At 42.1% G+C, this 13,715-nt stretch overlaps 1 protein-coding gene across 2 annotated transcripts in view; it reads left to right on the top strand.

Annotated features, from left to right (window-relative positions):
• LOC128070359 (S-adenosyl-L-methionine-dependent tRNA 4-demethylwyosine synthase TYW1) overlaps positions 1-13,715 on the top strand; it is a 140,194-nt gene that overhangs the window by 56,694 nt on the left and 69,785 nt on the right. For both annotated transcript variants that reach the window (XM_052663682.1, XM_052663687.1), the window contains exons 12-13: positions 2,643-2,820; positions 13,238-13,373. In XM_052663682.1, the coding sequence (XP_052519642.1) occupies positions 2,643-2,820; positions 13,238-13,373 (314 nt within the window). The remainder of the gene's footprint in view (positions 1-2,642; positions 2,821-13,237; positions 13,374-13,715) is intronic.

Here is a 13,715-nt window from a genome sequence, read left to right as displayed (position 1 = left end):
CCTATAGTTAACTCCCTTGGCCTGCAAGGAGATCAAACCAGTCAATCCTAAAGGAAATCAGTTCTGAATATTCATTGGAAGGACTGATGCTGAGGCTGAAGCTCCAATACTTTGGCCACTTGATGCAAAGAACCGATTCATTAGAAAAGACTGTGACCCTGGGAAAAATTGAAGGCAGGAGGAGAGGGGGACAGTAGAGGATGAGATGGTTGGATGGCATCACTGACGGAGCAGACATGAGTCTGAGCAAGTTCTGGGAGATGATGAAAGACAGGGAAGCCTGGCGTGCTGCAGGCCATGAGGTCACAGAGAGTCAGACGTGATTGAACGGTTAATTCATGATGTATGACAGAAATCAAACCAATATTGCAAACCAATCGTCAATCAATTAAAAATAAATAAATATAAAAAAAATAAAGACCCTAGAGAGAGCACCAAATCCTAAGCACTAGACCACCAGGGAGACATTACCATATGTCAAACAGATATCCAGTGGGAATTTGCTGTGTAATGCAGGGAACTCAAATCCAATGTTCTGTGACAACCTAGAGGGCTGGGGTGGAGTGGGAGGTGAGAGGGAAGTTCAAGAGGGAGGAGGCATATTTATACCTGTGGCTGATTCATGTTGCTGTATGGCAGAAACCAACACAGTATTGTAATTATCCTCCAATGAAAAATAAATAAATAATAATAAAAAAGAACCTAGAGATAATGGACAGAAATGTCTCAAGTAAAGAAGGATTATTTTTATTTGCCTTCTTATGCTCTTTCCAAGCCTTCCCAACTCGTGTTAGATTGAACGATGCTAATGAATGCTTTCTATTTATTAAAAATAATTTTTTTTTTCCCCATGAATGCTTTCTGCATTGAGTCAAAAGCAGTACTGCTTGACCTATGCGGTCCACTCAAGTTACATGGGGAGCATTTAATAAATACTAATGTCTCAAGCTCATCCCCAAAGATCAAGGTTGAATTGGCTTGGGATACTGCCTGGATGCTGAGATTTTTAAAAAATTCTTTAGGTTATTTCTCAACGTCTAACTACAGTGGAAATCCATGGTGTGTGCCAGTGGTTCCCCAAGCTTGACTGCACATTGGGATCACCTGGGGAGCTTCAGAAACTCCTGATGCCCAGGCCCCTCCCCGAGATGGTGATTTTATTGGCCTGGGCTGTGGCCTGGAGTTTGGAATGTTGAAGATAGTCCCAGGTGATTCCAGTGTATTTCTGAGTTTGGAGACTGCTGGTTTATGCAGTGGTTTTCTTTTTTAAAAAATTGTTTTAAACTGATAGAATTTTTTTTTTTTAACTGATAGAGATTTTAAAAGAAAAGGTAGTTATTTGTTTGGCTGCACCGGGTCTGATTTGTGGTATATGGGATCTAGTTCCCCGACCAGGGATGGAACCTGGGCCTCCTGCATTAGGAGCATGGAGTCTTAGCTGCTGGACCACCAGGGAAGCCTCTGTGCAGTGGTTTTTTACCTTGGCTGCACATTAGAATCACCTGGGAAACTGTTAAAGCTCCCATGACCCTGGCTTGCACCCACTCCAGTTACATAGAATCTTTGGTGCTGGATCTTGGCGGCCCTAGTTTTCCACGCTCTTAATTCAGAATACTTGAGGGATGAAGGGAGGCAATGATTGGTATAGGAGAGGCTATTCTTGGGCTTCCCTTGTGGCTCAACTGGTAAAGAATCCGCCTGCAATGCGGGAGACCTGGGTTGGGAAGATCCCATGGAGAAAGGAAAGGTTACCCACTCCAGTATTCTGGCCTAGAGAATTCCATGGACTACACACAGTCCATGGGGTCGCAATGAGTTGGACACAACTGAGCGAGTTTCACTTCACTTGCCTTATGTAGCTATACTGAGTTCATTTTCTTAGACCAACATGATGGAATGCAGAGCTAAGCAAATTATGGGAAGTAATGTATTCTGTGTTCCAAATAATTAGCTAATAATAAAATTAGTTTTGCCTGCTTTATTGATGTAATTTAAATAGTATTAAAGCCAAGGATGAGATTGCTGGTTTAATAATTCTAGGTTTTTCTCTTCTTTTCTGACTTAATGTGGCTCAGCTGGTAAAGAATCTGTCTGCAATGCAGGAGACCTGGGTTTCATCCCTGGCTTGTGGAGATCCCCTGGAGAAGGGAGTTTATGTCTGCCTTCTTAGTGCAGTAGGCAGCGCGTCGGTCTCATACTCTGAAGGTCCTGAGATCGAATCTCAGAGGGCAGATCATCCTTTTCAGGATTGCCTCGTGGTTCAGACGGTAAAGAGTCTGCCTGCAATATGGAAGACCTGGGTTTGATCCCTGAGTCGGGAAGATCCCCCAGAGAAGGAAATGGCAACCCTCTCCAGTATTCTTGCCTGAAAAATCCCATGGATGGAGGAGTCTGGCAGGCTACAGTCCATGGGGGTCACAAAGAATCTGACACGACTGAGTGACTTAACTTTCACTTTCAATAATTTTAAGGGTCCCCCCTGCCAGCCCTTGTTTTGTATTATTTGGCTGGTATCAGAAATGAATTTTCCCTCTAAAATCAAAGAACCATTAAGAAAAATTAAAAATTTTTAATTATGGAAAATAAAAGTGACATCCTCTATTTGTACCTTATTGGACTCGGTCCTTTCCACTGTCTTCCAGGAGTGCCAGGTGTCAAAGAAGAACGCTTTGAAGAAGGAATGACAGTAAAGCACTGTGCCTTGTCTCTCGTGGGAGAACCCATCATGTACCCAGAAATCAACAAGTTTTTGAAGCTCCTTCATGAGTGTAAAATCTCCAGTTTCCTGGTCACAAATGCACAGTTCCCTGCGGAAATCAGGTGAGTGGTCTCGCCTGTCAAGATGATGCTTCTTGAATCTGTGTTTGACTAAGAAGTAAAACTAACGGGTATTGATTCAGAAAGGATTTACTCATTTCTAACTATGTATAAATGTTGGCTTTGAGGGGTCAGAGCACCTGCTCCTAAACATCAGTTCTATTGGGAAAGATAACATTTGTTTAAAGAATAGAGGCAACAAAAAAAATTGCTGGGGGAGTTCAACAGAGAAGTAATTTTTTTTTTTCTTTTTTAGATGGGAGAAGTGGGGTAAAAACTTCTCTGAGAAGGCTTATTAAATTTGGGTCTCAAAATATGGCCGTGACAGCCTAGAGGGGTGGGAGGGAGTTTCTAGAGGGAGGGGACATATGGATACCTATGGGTGATTCATGTTGATGTATGGCAGAAACCAACACAATATTGTGAAGTAATTGTAGGGAGAGAGCAATTGGCCAGGTGGTGGTGGTCAGGCTCTCTTGCCCCTCTCCACTCACGTCCTACTATCTGGGATCATTTGTGGCACTGGGCATGTTCGTGGTGGTGTGGTCCTATGTAAGCACCACCTGAAAAGCTCTTAGAGGCAGAGTAGAGTTGTGCTGAGTTGAGTTGCTGCTGCATCAGCCATGAGCCAGTAAAGCATGTCTGCAGTTCCTCTGGCTCCTTGCATCTTCTTCCAGCTTCCCTGCTCATACCTTGCCTGCACTGGGTTCAGCAAACAGTAAGATAAAGCGAGATAGTAATTATCCTCCCATTAAAAAAAATAAATTTTAACAGTATGGCTGGGATTGGTACTTGGGGAGATAGGAAACTGTAGGTTTTTAATAACCTTTCCCTTCTCCAGGGAATCTTCCCAACCCAGGGATTGAAGCCAGGTCTCCTGTATTGCAGGCGAATTCTTTACCAGCTGAGCCACAAGGGAAGACCAAGAATACTGGAGTGGGTAGCCTATCCCTTTTCTAGCAGATCTTCCCGACCTAGGAATTGAACCGGGGTCTCCTGCATTGCAGGCGGATTCTTTACCAACCGAGCTACCAGGGTAGCCCAATTTAAAAAAAATATAATAAATTTTTAAAATGTGGCTGGGATTGGTACTTGGGGAGATAGGAAATTGTTGGTTTTTAATAAGAACTACCTGAGAAAGATACAGAATTGGGGTCTTTGGGATACCACTATGTAAATATAGTTGATTTGGACCACAGAGGGTGCGAAAGAGCCTGGCAGCTGAAAACCAAGTTGAATAGGTTGGGGCGACGACTTCAAATGCTGTTCTTTAGGAAAATCTTGCTTTCTGCAGAGTAATCTGCCAGCTTGTTTGTATAAAATGGGCAGGCCAAGAAACAGGAAACTGGATAGGAGATGGTAAGGTTTGTTTAAGAGTTGTAAGGATGAAGGGAAGACAGAATGAGGAGTCTTCAAAAAGGCGTCATTGACATTGCACTTGAAAATATGTGGATTATTTTCAGATATCTTTTGATATTGATTTCTAACATAATTCCACAGTGGTAAGAGAACAGACTCTGTGATTTCAGTACCTTTAGACCATGAAATTTTTGCGCCTTGTTTTATGTCCTTGGATATATTCTAGTGTCTCCCAGTTTATAGTCTATGGGAACTTGAATTTGTATCCTACTTTTGTGTGAAAATTGTATAAATCTTAATTATGTTGAGTTGGTCCATGGTGCTTTTTGGATCTACCATATCCTTTCAGTTTTCTGTCTATTCATTCTGTTAGTTTTTGAGAGTTTGATATTGAAACTCTAACTAAAAAATCTTAATTTTTCTACTTAAAAAAAATAATTGTAATATATAGTGGAACTATATGTAACTTTGTTCTTTGTTTTCCAAGTCTGCTGTATATGTGTTGTCATACTTTCATAATTTAAAAAATAAAAAAGGAAGAGGAAAAAAAAGGTGTCATTGAGGCATGATAGATAGATAAGCTTGGCAAACTGGATGGCTCTGTGAGCTCTGCATAGGAGAGGACTCAGCTGATGACTGGGAAAATTCCAGCCAGGTTGATTGCTCGGTTAGTGGAGCTCTGTACAGTAGAGGGATCACCCGTACTCTGATATCTTTCAAAGAAACTCTTGACTTTGTTAGCTGGTCTTCCCTTGACCCACATACAAGCATTACATTCAAGCTAGTGTGCCTTTTCAGGATACTTAAGTTTTCTTTAAGAGGATCTCAGTTCTCCCTCCAGCTCCAAAGCATAGGGTTCCTTGCTGACAGTTCTCCCACAGAAGGGAGTTTTCACAGTGAGTGGTCCTTGAAGATTTATGGAAGATAGGAAAAAACACCTTAGGCAGATGAGAAAGCTTTATGTTTTTATTTGTCAACATGGCGGCTAATAAAAGTGACAAGAATGTGACACTTAATGATAGAGCTGTTGATGATTAAACAACAACAAAAAACCCTTCTCTTGAGAAAAAGTCCTCTTAGTTCCACAAAAGCAAGTGTTTTTATAATAGTATTTTTGAAAGGCATGAAACTGAGGTACCATAGAATGCCTCAGATAGCTTCTGCTGTAATCATTTTCCTTGGGAGTGAGTCACTCAAACTCGCCACCATTCATTTGGTTTCCAGATCAATGAACACTTCAGGTGGTGGGAAGCTGATGCTTCTGGAAAGAGTAGAGAGGCCCAGTGCCCTTTCCCCCTCATCTTTTTATCTGGCAGTTTTCTGAGTTGAAAGCTTGAAAATAAACTAGTAATAGAAAGCAAACTGTTTTCCCTGAGCTCTGAGAGCTGTTCTAGCAGATTATCAAACCCGAGGAGGGAGTCACAGGGCACCCAGATCCACAGGCAGTTGATCAGAAGCATGGGTGGCAGATGGGACTGTGCCTGGTGTCAGAAGTAGGGGCGGCTTGGGACTGAGTCCTGACCCGGGAGGTCTGTGCTGACTCCAGGGATTTACTGTCAGAATAGAATTGAACACAGGACACCTAGCTGGTGTCTGCAGAGAACTACAGGACTCCTTGGTGTGGAGAGGAACCACACATCTGGTGTCAGAAGTGTTGTGAATCAAAAACCAGATAAGTGTGTTCTGAAGTGATTTAATGTCATAAAAACAGCACTTCATACTTGTTGCTTGGCAATTTTTGCCAGATTGTCTCTTTTTACAAAGGTTTCCAAAAGAAATCTCTTTTATGCAAAATCTCAGGATTTTAAATGTTGGCCTCCCCCCCAAAAAAGTTTCTAAACATGGTTCAGGACAAATAAAACCTACTCCTTATCAATTGCCAGTTTGAGATTTCCAGTCTTAAGAACCCTCCGGGCCTTCCAATATAGCTCTGATTTTTTTTTTTTAATTCCTGAAAAACACTGAGTCCCAGTAGGTTCAAGGCCATCCTCCTTGTACAGGGTACAAAGTACAGTCTGTTTTGTGCTACAGTAGACTGCAAAGGATGGCCATAAGTTCTCCCTGTCCTTGTATCCATGATCCTTTGTGTTGTAGCTCTGAGTGTCCCCCCGACTGACTCCAAGCTTGGCCACGTGACTTGCTTTGGCCAAAGGGAAGTGAGCGAAGGTGACACAGCAGAGGCTTGAATAATGTCTGTGCATCGAGGCTTGCCCTTTCTTGCTGCTCTCTGAAACCCTGCCACCGTGTGATCAACTTCAGACTTGCTGGGGGATAAGAGGCTGCACACACAGAGGCCCCAGCTGTCCCAGCTGAGGCCATTATAAACCAGCCAGTCCAGCAGGTGTGCCAACTGAGACTAGCAAAGGCAGCCAAGATGAGCGGGCCTCCCAGCCCATCCACGGAATTTCAAGCCATGTCTCTTGGGTCTCCTGCACTGGCAGGCAGGTTCTTTACCACTAGCGCCAGCTGGGAAACAGGATCGATTGAAATCATCGTGATCGATCATCGGTGATGAACTCAGCCTCTTATCTAGCTCGTCTCCCTTTTGTAGAGGTTGTGGGTGGGGCTGAAAGTGCCAACCCTCTAATCACTGGGTTGGTTCTTTTGGCACCAGCCACCTGTCCCCAAGCTGTCCAGGGGCCCACCAAGAGTCACCTCATTAATATAGATTCTTGTTTGGTGGAGAGGGGCTCATTAGAGATAACAGAAAACGCTTCTCTCACCTCTGTCACTCGAGAAATACCAAAATTAGGAGCTCTGTGCCAGAGAGTAGGGACAAAGACCAAGTGTCTGTTTCTTCCTATCTGACAGTATCACACCAAGACACTTCGTTGTCTGTTCCATGAAGCCTGTACTTTTCAGTTTGCCATGCTCTCCACCACTTGGCTGTCTCCTCGGCCCTGAGGCTGAGTGTCATCTGCTACTTGTCAGAGGAGTGCACTGTTGAATCCCTTACAGCAGAGAAATTTCTGTCAGCATTTCTAACAGGCATGAAACAACGGAAGGCAGACAGAACGCCGCATACCAGAAAAATGGAAGCCTATTGCTTGGGGTAAGGCAAGAGTATTCTTGCGTGTTTCACACACGGTCTGTGGTTCGGTGTCCAGAGAACCTCCGTTTCACTTAGAAGTGGCTTGTTTGACTGGCATCATATCCTTGGCTCCTGCAGACATGTGAGTCTCTGTGCTGACATTCAGCCCTGCCGTCAGGAAGGCCCATTGCACTTGGATAATGCTGTCCCACTAGACCTCTGCATGTCGTTCCTTCCTGTAAACTGTTCTGGGCTAAGGTGTCAAAGACCTCCTTGAGACATCCTGCTCAAAGCAGACTGTGGTAGAGTAAGGGAGGTGTTAAGGGTGATGTTCCACAATGCTGAACCCAATTGTTGTTTTTTTCCTTCTATTTATTTATTCGGCTGCATGTGGTCTTACTTGCGGCATGCGGGTGCACAGACTCTAGCTGCGGTGTGCAAGCTGATTGTGGCATGCAGGCTCCAGAGCACATGGGCTCGGTAGTTGCTTCGTGGGGGCTTCATTGCCCCACAGCATGTGGGTTCTTTGTTCCCCGACCAGGGATCAAACCCGTGTCCCCTTCATCACAAGGCAGATTTTTAGCCACTGGACCACGAGGGAAGTCCCCTGAACCTAGTGGTTCCTTTCCTTTGTGGGTGTTTGAATCCTGAAACTGTCTCCCTCTTTATGAGTGTATTAGAGGGTGTAGAGTCAAGTGTATAGCCCTTTGTAGACTGACTCGCTCTTAGCTTCATCTTCAGTTCACCTCTACACGATTTTCTTGTCAATTGTTTTTAAGTTTACATTTAAAATCTTATACTTTTTCTTTTTTGATACATACAGTTAATTCAAAGCTTACTCCCTGCCAGCAGGCTTATTGTAAGAAGACAGAGCTTGGTTCCATTTTTAACTATGACACAATTAACATTTAACTTCCCACACCTCCTCCACCACCGCGGAATTTGTCCCTGTGTGTGTTTACTTTTGAGCATCTTCATCGAAACTATGTGTGAGCTTCCTTCTCTTTCCTTCACTTATTCCACTTGTGCTTCTGTTATTTTGTTTGCTTCGTGTTTTTGCTATTAATAAGATAGTCACTATATGTGTTAGAGAAATTCTATAAATTGGACATCTCTTCACATATTACTTAGTAAATGTTTGAAGAAATGCCTGAATTTTAATAAAATAAAGTTTCCTTGTGTTTATCAGCTCAAAGTGGCTATAGATAACAGCTACAATGAATTGAAGATTGGTTATAAATACTATGTGCTCCTTTCCACAGAAGTTTTTTGTTTACTCCTAGCCTGTTTTGTTTGTTTTTTTTGTCGTTCAGTCACTAAGTCACGTCCGACTCTTTTGACCCCATGGACTGAGCACGCCCGGCTTTCCTGTCTTTCATGATCTTCCAGAGTTTGCTCAAACTCATGGCTAGAGAGCCAGTGATGCCATCCAACAATCTCATCCTCTGTTGCCCCCTTCTCCTCCTGTCCGCAATCTTTCCCAGCATCAGAGTCTTCTCCAGTGAGTCGGCTCTTCCCATCAGGTGGCCAAAGTATTGGAGCTTCAGCTTCAGCACCAGTCCTTCCAATGAATACTCAGAGTTGATTTCCTTTAGGAGTAACTGGTTTGATCTCCTTGCAGCCCAGGAGACTCTCAAGAGTCTTCTCCAGCACCACAGTTCAAAAGCATCAATTTTTCGGCGCTCAACTTCCTTTATGGTCCAGCTCTCACATCCGTACACGACTACTGGAAAAGCCATAGCTTTGACTATATGGACCCTTGTTGGCAAAGTGATGTTTCTGCCTTTTAATACACTGTCTAGGTTCCTCATAGCTTTTCTTCCAAGGAGCGTCTTTTAATTTTGTGGCTGCAGTCACCGTCAGCAGTGATTTTGGAGCCCAAGAAAATAAAGTCTGCCACTGTTTTGTTTGTATTAAGTTTAAAGTATAGTCTTCTTTATTGTCTATGAATTGATGGAATGCTTTTCAGAACTATGCTTTTCTGGAGGAGCTAAAAAGAGAGAGGCAGTACAGTGAAATGAGGAGGAGCTTGGTTGGGCTCTGTCTAGAAGAGATCTGAATTTGAATCTTGACTTGCTTTCTTACTGTCTTTCCGACGTGGGGAAGATAACTTCTCAGCGTCTAGTTACTCATCTGTAAAATGATCACAGTAGTAATGACCACCTTGTAGTGACATTGTTAGTGCATAATATAATACATGAAAAACACCTTTGGAAAGGTAGGCTATGTAATATCAGTCAGGTGTACTTTAAGGCAAGAACCATTACTTGAGATGAAATGGGGGCATTTCCTAATAATAAAATATTAAACCCACTAGGAACATAAAGCAATATGTTTGTATATATGTCAGAATTTGTAAACACTCAGTAATATAATCTCAAAATCGACAGAACTCTAAGGAGATATAGCAAGTTTTTAACATGCTTCTCTCCAATGGATAAAACAAGTAAATCAAAATCAGTAAAAGTAGTGAAGATTTGAACAACTAAATTAACAAGTTTAGTCTATATGGCAGAAATAGAGTTTGAAGCTTGAAACTTTGGAATGTAAATTCTTCTTAAGAGCACAGAACTTGCTCTCAGAACAGTTAACAAATGGCCATGTGCTGGGCATTACAGCAGGTTTCAAGAAAGTATTGAAATCATTTAGAGCACAGTATCTGAACACAAGGCAATTAAATTATGAATCAGTACTTAAAGCTAACTAGAATGTTCCAATATGTGCATAACTTAGTGTACTTCTCACTTGCTTATGGTCACTTTGGTTTTTTTTTACTAACAGGAGCATCAGAGTTACTACTGAATTCCCTTGATTTCTTGTTCAGTTGCTAAGTCATTTTCAACTCCCTGCAACCCCGTGAACTGCAGCACACCAGTCTTCCCTGTCCTTCACTATTTCCCAAAGTTTGCTTAAACTTACATCCATTGAGATGGTGATGCTATCCAATCATCTCATCCTCTGTCACCCTCTTCTCCTCCTGCCACCAACCTTTCCTAGCATCAGGAAAGTTTCCAATGAGTCGGCTCTTCACATTAGATGGCCAAAGTTATTTGAGCTTCAGCATCAGTCTTTCCAGTGAATATTCAGGGTTGATTTCCTTTAGGATTGACTGGTTTGATCTCCTTGATTTCTTACATACATGCATTTTTCTCCCTTTTTTCCTTTCTGTAGAGATGAGTAGGTTCATTTTAGGTAGGACCTTGATATGATTATTGAGATTATTCTGGGTAGAATGAGGCCTGATCTCTAAAGAAAGGAAGAAAGAGAGGATTTTTATGTTACTGTGTATTTCTATACATGATCACTCATAACTCAGGTTTAAAATTAGCAGGATGAAAGGTCATCACAATAATCATATCAAGATTCACAGGATGTTTTCACTGGGGATTGGGCTCAGGCTTTATAGCCTTTTCATTGTATAGTTTTTAATTATTCTCAACAGCATTGAGAGATTCTGAGACTCAGGAATTATTATGATAGTTTTAAGGATGTGAGTAAAACCGTCCTATCTCTGTACAGAATGGAGGCAGACAAATGACTGAGCTTGGAGCCTCATTGCCTGTTTTTTCAGGGAAGAGAGGCCAATAGCAGAGAATAGCAGAACATTTCTCCAAGGTCCTTTTACTGCTTTTGAGCCACTTAGGAATGCACTGTACTGCTCCTTAGGACTTTCCCTCTTCTCCATTCTTCCTCTGCTCCTTGGGGAAAAATCTATAAAATTCCTTGATTATAGCACTTCAGACGTCTAGTATTGACAAAATTCCTTATTGCTAGTGTCAATGTCCAGGCCTTTTTTTTTTTTTTTTTAAATGATGGAGGCTTGTAAAACAACTAAGCCCTTTGGAATTTACTGTTCATAATCTAAAAGCAGGTATGGAGGTGTAGTGAAAAGGTCAGGCCGGTTCCCATTTTGCATCAGGCAGCTTTATGACACAAAGTCCTGTGAGTTGTTAGATGATGATAGCCTGCAGTATCCATTAAGATGATCTTTTTTAGTTTTGTAAAACACAAAGTTCAGTTAGAGTAGCTTATCTTATTAAAGAGCCCCCCAGCTAAAGGGGTGGTGAGACAAGTTGCTGCCATTATAGTTTGCAGTCGTTTTGCGTTGCCAGTAATTGATGTCCTTTGCTCAGTAGTGACACATTATTGAACTTTGAAGGATTCCTTTTAGATATCATATCAGCACTTGAGAGGGATTAAAGCAATGAGAGTCTGCCATGTTTTAATCATTCTTTCCTAGCTTTGATCAAAGCTTCCCCGCTTTTAAAAACTTTGACTTTAGCCCCTTCTGTTTTTTCCATATGTCACTAAGCCAGATCATTACACGCATTCGTTTGGCCTACATTCCTTTAAAAGTTCTGTCAGTTGAAGTCAACAATATCCACTGAAAAGTAGCTTTCAGTGTCTACTGATATGACTGGGTAAAAAGAAAAATAGAGTTCCTGTCCGTCAAGGAAAGTTGTAAGGCCAACCCTGATAGATGTAAAAAGCACATAAACCCCGTTGATGGTGAATTTTATGGCATGTGAATTATGTGTCAGTTTTTTAAAGGGCATAGACTTTGAAACCAAAAAAACACATGAATAACATTCTCAAGGTAAATATAAATTATGGAATAGTTATAGGAAATTAATAATGGGAGAATTTAGTCGGGATTATTAAGGGGCAATTTCTTTCTTTCTTGGAATTCACTGAAGAGAGTGAATTATGAGACCCATTGGCAGGGAGAACAGAGAGGCTTTGGAAAAAGTACAATCTGAGCTTTAAACATAACTGGCAAGAAATGTGGTAGATGATTACTTTGTGAAATGAACCAGTGAGTTTGAGAAAAGTGGGGAATGAGTGGTACTGACGGATGCAGATTAAGAAGGCAAAAACAAATAAAAATCTGCAACGTGTGTTTTTCTTCTGGGTTGTGCTCTTTTGTGAATATGTGGCTGCCCTTCTGCTAGCTCTGCTTTGCTGATGGCCCTCGGAGTAGGTCATTGTTTGTCTGCGCAAGGCTTGACTGTCAACCCACTCCTGTTTGCAGAGGCCTAGATGAGGCCTTGGTGTGGCTCTGTGTGCTTCAGAGAAGACTTGTTCTTGTTCCTTAGAAAACCCCATCAGCAAATGGATGATGGGAGGTGGCCCATCAGCACAGACCCCTGGAGAAGCCTTAGTGGCAGAGTTTTTGGAGCTTCAGTCTGAGAGCCGCTTGTAATTGAGCTGAAAGTGCCAGACCTAAAGCTTGATCTTGTTTTATTTTCCACTGAAACACCTGTTTGAAGAGAGACCAGTTTTAAGTAATCAGATGTTTTCAGTTCATTGGGGATGGTGTCCAGTCATTAAAAAAACAAGCAACTGATATTTCATTCTGTTACAGTGTCATGCATGGTTTATGTCTGATGGTTTATCACCCCATGGACTTAGCTCACCAGTCCTCTCTGTCCTTGGGATTTCCCAGGCAAGAAGACTGGAGTGGGTTGCCATTTCCTTCTCCAAGGGGTCTTCCTGACCCAGGGATTGGACTTGCATCTCTTGCATCTCCTGCATTGAAAGTGAAAGTCGCTCAGTCATGTCCGACTCTTTGCAACCCCATGGACCATACAGTCCATGGAATTCTCCAGGCCAGAATACTGGAATGGGTAGCCTTTCCCTACTCCAAGGAATCTTCCCAACCCAGGGATTGAACCCAGGTCTCCCTGAATACACGTGGATTCTTTACCAGCTAGGCCACAAGGGAAGCCCAAGAATACTGGTGTGGGTAGCCTGTCCCTTCTCCAGAGGATTTTCCCGACCCAGGAATTGAACCAGGGTCTCCTGCATTGCAGGCAGATTCTTTATCAACTGAACTATGAGGGAAGCCCACCAGCTGAGCTACCAGTGAAACAAATCATACCTTCAATTTCTGGGAGAAGTAGAAGCCTCTATACCCAGTGACATATTTAAGCACTGCATTTATTACAGATTGTAAGTTTAGCATTGTGGAGAGCCTGACTTATGCGTAATTTTCTTCTGTTGTGTTTTTTTTAATTTTGAATTACCAAGGGACCTCAAACCAGTTACCCAGCTCTACGTCAGTGTGGATGCTAGCACCAAAGACAGCCTGAAGAAAATTGACCGCCCGCTTTTCAAGGATTTCTGGCAAAGATTCCTCGATAGTTTAAAAGCCTTGGCTGCAAAGGTAATAGTTATGACATCTTTAAAAAAAAAAATGGAGAGGTTTTTCTTTTCTTTCTAAAAAAGACTAAAATCTACACCTTTTTTTTAGACTTCCACTTTTATTATTCAGTAAATATTTATTTATCGACTTCCTCTTCAGTTTCTAGCACTGTGCCTTAGGCATTATATGTCCTTCGTGTATTTAGAGAGAGGGATGCATACCCCCAAAGCTAATTAAACACAGTTAAGCCTCAGTACGTAGCAACCCTAGAATATGTTTAAGTATGAAATTAATTTTCCTGAATTTCTAGAACAAAATTACCTACCCAGTAAGGAACTCAACCCCAAAGCATCTGAATTTGAT

This window comes from Budorcas taxicolor, chromosome 2, assembly GCF_023091745.1.
Source record: "Budorcas taxicolor isolate Tak-1 chromosome 2, Takin1.1, whole genome shotgun sequence".
NCBI classification, from domain to species: Eukaryota; Metazoa; Chordata; class Mammalia; order Artiodactyla; family Bovidae; genus Budorcas; species Budorcas taxicolor.
The sequence above is the reverse complement of the archived record's forward strand: the minus strand, read 5'-3'. Positions and strand labels throughout refer to the sequence as shown.